The following is a 10,821-nucleotide window of genomic DNA, read 5'->3' on the forward strand; positions in this document are numbered from 1 at the left end:
GAAGAAGGGGGGGGAGAAGCATGTGTTTAGGACAATTACAGGGCGCTCCTCTCCAAAAATAAAAACAGAGCAAAAAGCTTCTATCACCCAGGTCCAGGCGAGGGCTACATCCTCCCAGGAATGTGAATGCTAATTTGGTTAAAATCCTGGTTTCCCCTCCCTAGCTCAGCTCCAAGGGGGAGGGGGTCTCGGGGCCGAGGAGGAAGCCGGAGCAGAGATACCTCGATTGCAACTCGTCTTGAGTCGTCTTGCCTCCCCCCACAGTTACCAGCGTCTAAACACACAATCACCCCCCCCCAAAAAAAACCCAGCCCTTTCCCCCGGGCCCCCACGCGCCCACCTCCGATCTTGGCAGTTTGGAAACAGTTTTGGAGGCCCTAGGCGCACGCCGCGGCGGCCGCGGCTCGGAGGGTAGCCCCAGCCGCGGGAGGTAGAGCCCGGGGAGACCCCCCCCTCCCCCGCCAGCCAAGCCCCCCACCTAAGTCCCAGCAGAATAAATAAATTAAAAGGCCTTCCCCCGGGGAGGGGGGAGGCGGTGTGGGAGCGCGCGAGTGAGGGGTGGGGGGCCGCTGGGGCCCGGGGCTTTGGCGGCGCAGCTGCCGCCGCCGGGAGAGTGCCTGGGGAAGCGGCGAGGAAGGAGAGGGGAGGAGGAAGAGGAGGAGGAGGAGGAAGAGGAGGAGGGTGAGCGCTCGGGTCGGGCTCCTTAGCGGTGTATTGTGGGATGTGCGGCTACTGGGAGCCGAGCCTCCGCCGCCAGCCGCCTCCCGGGCAGCAGCAGCAGCAGCAGCAGCAGCGGCGGCGGCAGCAGCTCCGGGCCCGGCAGCCGCGGCGGCGGCGCCCCCCCTTCCCGGCCCCCCGTCCGGCCGCCCCGGCCTCGGCTCCCGCGGGGGACACCATGTACTGGCTGGCGGCGCAGGGAGGCCGGCGCCCGGCGGGGATGTAAGCGCGGCTCGGGGAGGGAGAGGCCGCGGTCGGCAGCCTGGCGGCCCGAGCCCCCGGCCCCGGCTCCGGCTTCGGCTCCGGCTCCGGCCGAGCGGGCGGGCGGGCGGGCGGGCGGCGCCAGGCCTGCCGCGAGCCCAGCGCGCGAGCCGGGCCGAGCGAGCGAGCGAGCGCCACGCCGGGCGGCCAGGCGGCCGGACGGGCACCATGGGCCGGAGCCCGCGTCCTCCGGGCGCCCCGGGCCCCGCCAGCACGCCCCGGGGCCCCCCGGGAGCCCCTCACTGCCGCCCCGAGACGGTGGCCGAGCGGGCGGGCGCCTAATTCTCCCGGAAGGGTTATTCTCTCGCTCTGTTCTTATTTTGGGGGGAGCCAGCGAGACAGCTCCTTTTGGGGCGCGCTGGTAAGGTGGGAGGGGGTGGGGGCTGGACGATCTGATTCTTTCGCGTGTGTGTAGAAGCGGCCGCCGCCGCGGCGGAGACGACAACAACTTGCTCGTTTTCAGGTTGGGTTAACGGCATGGAGAACAGTCACCCCCCCCACCACCACCACCAGCAGCCCCCGCCGCAGCCCGGCCCTTCGGGCGAGAGGAGGAACCACCATTGGAGAAGTTACAAGTTGATGATTGACCCGGCTCTGAAAAAGGGGCATCATAAACTGTACCGCTACGATGGGCAGCATTTCAGCCTGGCGGTGAGTAGCCGGCGCGCCTCCCCGCCGCCCCCACCCACCCCCAGCCGAGCCCGGGGCGGGGGGGAAAGGGTTCGAGCCGCCCAGGGTCCCCCCCTTCCGACCACCGGGCCAACTGTCAGCCGGGTCCCCAGTCCTGGAGTTTGACAAGTGCCTGGAGAAGGGGGGTCTGCCCCTGCCCCTGGGGAGTGGGACCAGCCCTCCCATTCCGCCCCGCCCCCCCATGCCTCCCCACAGATGTCCAGCAACCGCCCGGTGGAAATTGTCGAAGATCCCCGGGTCGTTGGGATCTGGACCAAAACCAAGGAGCTGGAGCTGTCGGTGCCCAAATTCAAGGTAGGACCCCTCCCCCCGACCCCACGGTCTTCCCCCCAACACACACACTCCCCGAGTTCGAAAATAACGCCAGTCCTGACCGAGCCCAGCCCGATTCTGAGTTCCCGCCGTCCACGGCCGGGGAAGTTTTGGCGGGGAGGGGGAGATGTCAGCGAGAGGGGTGATCCCTCTGGGCTACTGTAAACAGAATAACACTCAGTGAAACTGTAATCCAGGATCTGATACAGTGTCCTGCCGGCCCAGCTGGGGGCTTCGGGTCCCCACCTGGCTCCTGCCAGCCCGGCGGCTCTACCCCGGGACCCGCCCCCCTTCTCAGCCTTGTGGCTTAAGGGGGACAACTTCCTAGACCCAGGGTTCGCCCCTGACCCCGCAGCAGGGAGAGGAGGCCGGCATGGGGGGTGGGGAAAGAGAAACTGTTTCTTTTTCCCCTTTCCTTTCGAACCCAGAGGACTTCCACGTTCCAAACGATTTAATCCTCCGCTTCCCGGGCCCGCCCGCGTGCATTTTTTTTTTCCAAAAAAAAAAATATATATATATATATTTTTTTTACCTTTCATTGTTTTCCACGGGCATGCGAGTGGGGAATGTTGTGTTTCCCTTCGGTTTCAATGTTCTCCAAACTCCCTTCCCCCTCGTACCTGCCAGATCGATGAGTTCTACGTGGGCCCGGTGCCTCCGAAGCAGGTGACATTTGCCAAGCTGAATGATAACATCCGAGAAAACTTCCTGAGGGACATGTGTAAGAAGTATGGGGAGGTGGAGGAGGTGGAGATTTTGTACAACCCTAAGACCAAGAAGCACTTGGGCATTGCCAAGGTGGTCTTTGCGACGGTCAAGGGAGCCAAGGAGGCTGTTCAGCATCTGCATAGCACTTCAGTCATGGGCAATATCATCCACGTGGAGCTGGACACTAAAGGTGAGTGGAGGCCTGCTTAGGACAACCTACCGCGGGGGGGGGGGGGGGCAGGCCCTGTCACTATGACTCCTTTCCCTCCCAGAGCCCCTCTTGTAGTGTTGGGGACCCCCCACAACCCTATTTTTTTTTTTGCCCCCTCCTGAGGGTAGAGTCACGTGGAGCTAAATGTGTTGTCTGTTGCTAGGAGACAAGCTATAATTTACCAAATGTGCTGTCCTTGGCTACTGCATGTACCCCTAGGGACCACCCAGAGGCTTCCCCACCACTGACACCCCTGCGGGCCCCTCTCTGAGCCCTGGTGGCCTGGGTTTAGGCAGTCCCCAGTGTTGCCATCTGGGTTAGGGGAGGAGGCAGGGTTTGTTTATTTGTGAGGGGCTGAGGGAGAGCCGCTAGAATGCCTTTAAATACATAAAGGGTAGGTCCTTCAACTAAAAAGAGGGCCCTCCAAGGATCCAGGGTCCCAAACCCCCCAGTGCTACCCCTTCCCTCTGGAGGTGGAAACCAATCTGGGCCCAGAGTGTGGTTTCATTGATAATGTTCCGATAGAGCTGGGCGGGCTGCTCTGGGTGCTCAAGGGTTGACACTGTGCCTTCCCTCCTCTCTCTTAAAGAGACAGCAGCACCTCCGGTGCACCGGAATCCCGCTCTGTACTCCCTCTGAGCTGGCTGCTGGGAGAGTGGAGCTGGAGAAGCCACCCTTCCTCCTTAGGTTCTTGGGAGGAGAAGCTGGATGCTGGATAGAGGGGCTTGTAGGACTCTAGGGCATCCCCCAAAGTTTGCCTGTGGCCTCTCTAGGGAAGTTCCCACCAATATAGAAGAAGGTGCTGGGTGCCCTGAGGAGCAGCGTGCCCTGTGACTGGACAGGCACTGTTGGGTCCAGTGCCTCTTGGGGTCTCCTGGGAGATACTGCCTGGGAGGGCTTCGGTCGGCAGCTTCCAGGAGTTCTGAGAGCACAGGGTTTAGGGGCAACCAGGGCATACCAAACCCAAACTGGAAAATCCAGACCCTTCTTTTTTGCTTTTAATAATGAATACCTGCTGACTGGGTCTCTAAGCCCTTGCTGGAGGTTGTGGAGGGATGCTGGAACTGGGTGGGCACAGTTATCCCACAAAGTCTTGCCAAGCCTGTACCTAGTTCTGAGTTTCCTCAGGGCACAAGCCCAGGTTCCTGCCTAAGCCACAGCACCCCTCTCCCTCCCTCTAGTATCTCAGTCTCTTGTGGGGGGGGGGGCATACAGACCCTTCCAAATCTACATATCCCTTGGGTGGCTGCAGTCTGATGTCTCTCTGAGAATTGAATATGGAGCCCTCTCCCTGTCACATGCCCATTTCATTTCTGAAAAGGGGAAAGAAAAAAAAAAAAGTGGGAGGCCCTCAGAGACTGCCAACTAACTTTGTATTTCGAATTTCGAGAAAGAGACCAGTAAAGTGTAAACTGTAGCTCAAGGAATGCGTCTCCTTTGCATATGTAAGCAGCTGCTTCAGAGGGCTCTATAAATATCAATAATCTGGGGCCCCCTGCTCTGTAGAGGCCTCTCTCTGCTGTGGGGGGAGGGTTACCAGACAGGGCTCTGTGGGACTGAGTCCCAGGCAGACCTGGGGAGCCTCGGGAGCCTCGGGAGCCTGGTCAGAGGAGGAGGCCTGTGGAGTTCACAGTAATGTGGTGCTAGAGTGTGTTTTACAAACTCTGCTGGTCACCTGGCCCCAGATAGTTAGCAACAAACTGTGGCCTCTGTGTCACTGGGTCTCTCCACTTGCTGTAGGCTCTGGCTGTTAGGGAAGACCTGACTCTTTGTTTGGGTGCCATGGCCCAAGTGACAGGAAAAGGCTTTGTGTTGGGGTGGCATTTCTGTTTTGGGGGGAGTCCCAGTTGCACAAAGGATTAAATTCTGAACCTTAAGGTCAGAAAAATCATACAGTTTAGCAGCTTCATTGAACAGATAGGACTTCTCAGTGAGGTGCAAAGAGAGGTGGTTACCTAGTCAGGGTTACACAGCTTCCCAGGCTTGGGGGTCTCAGGCACAAGGGGCCCACAGGGAAGCCAACCTGTGGGGTCTGCCCCAACCTGGAGCCTCCCTCAGTCCTCCCTCCCTTGCCCTTCCCACAGGGGAAACCCGCATGCGGTTCTACGAACTGTTGGTCACGGGCCGATACACACCCCAGACCCTCCCAGTGGGTGAGCTGGATGCTGTCTCTCCAATCGTGAACGAGACCCTGCAGGTGGGTAGATCACCATCAGCACCCCCCCACACACACACACACTCACACTCATCACCAGCTTCTGGTGTGCCCCCCGCCCCCACTTCACCATCTCCAGCATTGGACTCCAGAGCCCAGGAGGGAAAGGAGCCTGGCCTTGCCCAGGCTGGGATTCCCAGAGACCCACAGCCTACGAGGGCTTACTTCGTGTTGGTGCTGAAATGTTGCTGTGTCTGATGTCCTGTGCTCTGCTCTACCCCTGCCCCCAGAAAGCGGAGTATAGGTCCCTCTTTCCAGAGCAAGACTGACTCCTTACTCAACCACTGCCTTCCACCTAGACCGCCCTCACATGGGGAGATTCTCAATCAGCCCTTCCCCAACAACTTAGCTGCCTTCAGGAGCAGCTTTGCCAGAATGAAGCATCTTTTGCTGACTTGCTGGGTTGTCCATTAGGCACTTTAACCATGTCATGCTGTTTAACTCCTAAAACACTGGGAGACTGGAGGGAACAGGGCCCTTGGCCACCCCCTCACTCCCCAAACCATAGTTCTTCCTGCTGGAAGGTCTTTGATTTCTGACAGTCTGAGACAGGAGGGAAATCCCAGTTCAAACCAAGATGTCAGATCTTCTCTTTTCTCTGCTTTAGGGATTATAAAAAATCCTCAAGGTTCCTTGAGGATAACCGGATATCCTAAGATTAGAGAAAAGTTAGGACCATCCAGAAACTCCTCTTCAATCTCCTGCCCCCCCTTCCTTTTACCGTGCTGCAGTTCTAGCGTGACCAGCATGGCTCTGAGATCCCCCGAGTGAGAAGGGAGAACAGTCCCTTCTGTTCATCACTACAGGATTCCCCCCAGGGATCTCACACACCTCGGTCCCTCTCTTTCTCTCTCCCTAGCTGTCAGATGCTCTGAAGCGCCTCAAGGATGGTAGCCTAGCCGCCGGCTGTGGCTCCGGCTCATCCTCTGTCACCCCCAATAGTGGTGGGACACCCTTCTCCCAGGACACTGCATACTCCAGCTGCCGCCTGGACACACCCAACTCCTATGGACAGGGCACGCCGCTCACGCCACGCCTGGGCACCCCCTTCTCGCAGGACTCCAGCTACTCCAGCCGCCAGCCCACACCCTCCTACCTCTTCAGCCAGGACCCCGCAGTGACCTTCAAGGCCCGGCGCCATGAGAGCAAGTTCACAGATGCCTACAACCGCCGTCACGAGCATCATTATGTCCACAACTCCTGTGCGGTCACTGCAGGTGCAGGGGCACCAGCCGCCTTCCGGGGCTCTGTGGACCTCCCGTTTGGGGCAGTCGGCGGCAGTGGGGGCAGCAGTGGCCCTCCGTTCAAGGCCCAACCACAGGACTCGGCCACGTTCGCCCACACCCCACCACCTGCCCCAGCGACCCCCACTCCTGGAGTCACGTTCAAGTCAACTTTCTCTCCGTATCAGACCCCGGTGCCCCCTTTCCCCCCACCCCCTGAGGAGCCCGCCACCACAGCCACCTTTGGGGCCCGCGACAGCGGGGAATTCCGGAGAGCACCTGTGCCCCCACCCCTGCCACCCACTGAGCCCCTGACCAAGGAGAAGCCAGGCACACCGCCTGGCCCACCACCTCCTGATGCCAACAGCATGGAGTTGGGTGGCCGGCCGACCTTTGGCTGGAGTCCTGAGCCCTGCGACAGTCCAGGCACGCCTACGCTGGAGTCCTCACCTGCGGGGCTGGAGAAGCCCCATGACAGCTTGGACTCACGCATAGAGATGCTGCTGAAGGAACAGCGCACCAAGCTGCCTTTCCTTCGGGAGCAGGACTCGGATACGGAGCTGCAGATGGAGGGCAGCCCTATCTCCTCCTCCTCCTCCCAGCTCTCCCCACTGGCCCCCTTTGGCACCAACTCCCAGCCAGGCTTTCGGGGCCCCACACCGCCCTCCTCACGCCCCTCCAGCACCGGCCTGGAGGATATCAGCCCCACGCCACTGCCCGACTCAGATGAGGATGATGAGCTTGACCTGGGCTTGGGGCCCCGGCCCCCTCCGGAGCCAGGCCCCCCGGACCCTTCTGGTATTCTGGGCCAGACAACTGAGGTAGCCTTGGACCTGGCTGGAGACAGGACCCCAACCTCAGAGAAGATGGATGAGGTACCACCATGTCTGTCCACCTCTGTCTTGGATCGGTTTTGTCTATCTTGTGTCTCCCTCTTTCCTCCTCTGAAACATTACCTCCTTAGGACAATTAGCTAAAACACAGAAGCAACAGGGTTAGGGCAGCTAAAATAACAGGTCAAATACAGAGAATAAAAAGAGAATGCAAAAAGCACCAGGGGCTGTGACTGAGCTGCTGGTTTGGCTCTGAGCAGCCTAGCAGCCATAGAGAGAAGGGAAACATGACCTGGTTCTGTTGCTCTCCTGTTAGGTATGGGAAGTTGAGACATTTCCTAGGGATCAAGTCTGACTTGAGCTTCTTGGGTAGGAGTTTCCTGAGACCCCAGATAGTATGGACTGTGGTAATGGTTCTGGATCCCCTCCTCTGTTGGGTGGCTTGGGGGTGATCAGGGCTGATCCTGACACTCAGGCTTACTTGGGGAGAGGGATTAGCCAGAGCATTCTTAGGCTAGGCCAGGTGGGAGCTCTGGGGTACTGTCTCCTAGAACCTAGTGCCCTCTGAAGAGATGGGAGGCCATGGTGGGCAGGGAGGGCATTGAAATTCCCCTTAGCCCTCTCCCTCTGTCTCCAGGAGTGAAGGATTTAAGGGTTAGCCCAGGGGGAGGGCCACAGCCAAAAACAGGCAAAATTGACCATTCTCCAGCGCTCCTCACCCATAGATCCTCATCTGGGGTCTTATTACCCAAATCTCCAGCCTCCAGGTTGGGGTGGGGGCTGCTGTGTGCTGCAGTCCCTTGGAGGGAAGGATTAGGTCATCTTCCCTGGGTTCTGCTCCTCCCCATTTCTGCTCCAGGCACCTGTCCTGGCCCTCCCAAAGACCTGGGTTGGAACCTGTGCGCCCAGCGGGCATGAGCAGCCAGGGACTTAGACAGAGCTCTGTGCCCCTGTGGGCGGCAGGAAGGAGGGTCACCCCCCCTCCCAGGCCCTTTGATTAGGCATGTTTGGCTGCCTCAGGGAGGAACAGAGAGGAACTTGGCCTGCCCAGGAGGGGACTGCAGGTGGCCAGTGCTCCAGAGGGCCTCCAGACGGTTCTAGGGAAGTGGTTTCTGGTGCCAAGGGGTCTGAGCAGGAGGAGTTGACAGGTGTGCAGAGGTGGGGGGCTGAGAGCCCTGCCATTTTCCCTCTGCTACCTGCCGTGAGGGGATGTTTACCAATGCTGACTGGCTGGTCCAGGACTGGGAAGCCCGGAGTAGCCGGAGGGACTGGGCTCTCCCATCTTGTCACTGTAGGGAAGGGGAGACCGAGGCCCAAGAAAGGTGGTGTTGGGATGCCCCAGGACATTAGCCCTGGGAAGACCACAGTACTGATAACGTCCAGGCTGGCCCTCGGGAGCCCCCTGCTGGCAGCCTGGAGAGCAGCACCCAGGCTCCTCCAGACTGAACGGGAGGCTGTCCCACCCAGCTCAGCCTGAAGACTCCGGAGAGAGAGCAGGGGGCACCGCTGAGGGACATTCCCTTTCTTCACAGAGGCTGGTGGTTAAAAGTTCAGGCTCCAGTCCTTGAGCCTGGAGACCCAGCTCTGTCACTTACTGGTTATGGGACCTTGGGTAAGGCACTTTCCCTCCCTGAGTCTTAGTTTCATCGTCTGTGAAATGGGACGGTGGAAGTACCTGCCTCACACTGTCTTCGGCTTAAGTGAGGTGCCGCGAGGGAAGCTCCAGGCCCGGCGGCGCGGGCTGGTGCTGAGCACTTCAGCGCTCGGCTAGTTCCCGCTGGTTCTCACCCCCCACCCCCAGGCGCCGGAGGGGCGGAGGGAGGGGCAGGGCCGAGGGCTGGAGCGCAGGATCCGGGTCTCCTTGCGATTGGCTGGCCGCGGTGCCGGCTTAACCCTCCGTGTGCTGCGCTCGCCTAGCTGGGCGCTGTCCGGGACTGATCTCCCGGGCTCTGGCCCTGAGAATCATGATGAGCCTGCCAGTCTCTCCTCCAGCAAGTGCTTGCGGACCCTGAGCGGGGGGAGGGAGAGAGTGTGTGTATGTGTAGAGGGGGGTCTAGCAAAATCCAGAGCTTGCTGCCGCTGCTGAAAGTTTGGTATTCCTCCTCCCCGCGGCGCTCCCCGCCTCCATTTCCCTTTGTGGACTCGCTCTCCTGAAGATCTGACCTCTAACCTTACAGCCTCTACAGACGCTGCCCCCTCAGCCTTCAGATGCACTCCCTGTCTCTTCCAACCTGCAAAGGCTCTGTCTCCTTAGCCAAGTTCATCTAGGGCAGGTCCTGACTGAGCCTAGTCAGCTCTTGTCCTGACACTAGAGCCTGGGGGCGATCCAACTCTCCTCTCCCCGACCCCTGCTCGGCCTTTTCACTCCAACTCTGTCATGTACACCAAAGTGTCCCCTTCCAGTTCCAGGCCTGTGTGTCGAACTTCCCAAAGCCCTGTGTCCTGGTGTAAAGGGGCCATGCCCATTTCAGAGCTGGGGTCCTCCCCGGCTCCTCCCCTGTTCACCTGGTACCGCTGAACCCAGGGGATCCATCCTGAGCTTGAGTGCCAGCCTTCTTTCTGACTAGCTGTGCCTCCTGGGCCAGTGGCTTTGGGGCTGTTTCCTCACTTGTCAGAGGGGTTGGAGTAGATCCCCCACCTTGCAAGGTGGAGTGCAGACAAGAAATGAAACACAGCACTTAGCTCCACACTGGCTCACGCTAAGTGTGCAGTCTCAAGACTAGATGCAAAGAGTAACTGAGGAAAATAAGGACGTACCTCCTGTTTATACGGCCTTAAAACTGCTAAACCTTGTCGCTCAAACGTCACCTTGGCCGTCTGGCCCTCTCCACCTCAGTGAGGATGGCAGGCTGATGGGGAGCGCAGGTTGGGGAGCCACTTACTGGTTTGAATCCTGGTCCCATCTCTTATTGGCTCTGTTGGCTTGGGCAAGTTACCTAAGCTTTCTGTGTTCCAATGTCCTCGGTAAAAGTGGAGATAGCAGATCTACCTTGTAGAGTCGTTCTGGGGACTAACGGAGGTAATATATATATCAAGTCCTTAGAAAGGTGGTCAGACGTCGAAGCACTGTAGCACTTTAGTATTACCTTTTCTGAGTACAAATGGAAATAGAATCTCTCAAGCTGACAGAATCTGCTTCCCTCTTCATACCATCTCCCTCCCCAGCTTCCTTTTTCTCCATGGTGGGCTGTGTATTTCACATCTTCATTCTGCTTATCGTTCGCCTCTTCCCTCTAGAAGCTTAGCTCCATGAGAGCAAGGATTTTGTCGGTCTTGTTCACCGCTGTGTCCCCAGCACCTCGAACAGTGCCTGGCCCACAGCAGGTGCCAAGCAAGTGTTTGTTGAAGGAGTGAATGAATCCTCATAAACTGTGAGGCAGGTACTAGGATGCCCATTATGCAAATGGGGAAACTGGGGCTTAGCAAGGTTAAGTGACTCGCCACATGGTCCAGAAGGGAGGGGACCAGGATCTGAACCGCAGAATCCATGTTGCTCCTGAGTCTTGCGGAAGGCTGGTGTGACTTTTTGGTGTTTGGAAGGGTTCCACGAGCCAGCTTGGCCTCCCGGGCTTAACCTCACCACTCTCTCCTGGCTCTCCCTGCAGGGCCAGCAGTCCTCGGGCGAGGACATGGAGATCTCGGATGATGAGA

General features: G+C 58.9%; 1 protein-coding gene across 1 annotated transcript in view; it reads left to right on the forward strand.

The window, feature by feature from the left end:
* The first annotated feature begins 705 nt into the window (after nt 1–705).
* SETD1B (SET domain containing 1B, histone lysine methyltransferase) overlaps nt 706–10,821 on the forward strand; it is a 23,584-nt gene continuing 13,468 nt past the window's right edge. The window contains exons 1-6 of the mRNA XM_081800956.1: nt 706–939; nt 1,442–1,629; nt 1,864–1,962; nt 2,608–2,878; nt 4,984–5,096; nt 5,974–7,309. Of these exons, the coding sequence (XP_081657082.1) occupies nt 1,456–1,629; nt 1,864–1,962; nt 2,608–2,878; nt 4,984–5,096; nt 5,974–7,309 (1,993 nt within the window). The 5' untranslated portion in view covers nt 706–939; nt 1,442–1,455. The remainder of the gene's footprint in view (nt 940–1,441; nt 1,630–1,863; nt 1,963–2,607; nt 2,879–4,983; nt 5,097–5,973; nt 7,310–10,821) is intronic.

This window comes from Leptonychotes weddellii, chromosome 13 (assembly GCF_054177405.1).
Source record: "Leptonychotes weddellii isolate Sample4059 chromosome 13, ASM5417740v2, whole genome shotgun sequence".
Taxonomy (NCBI): domain Eukaryota; kingdom Metazoa; phylum Chordata; class Mammalia; order Carnivora; family Phocidae; genus Leptonychotes; species Leptonychotes weddellii.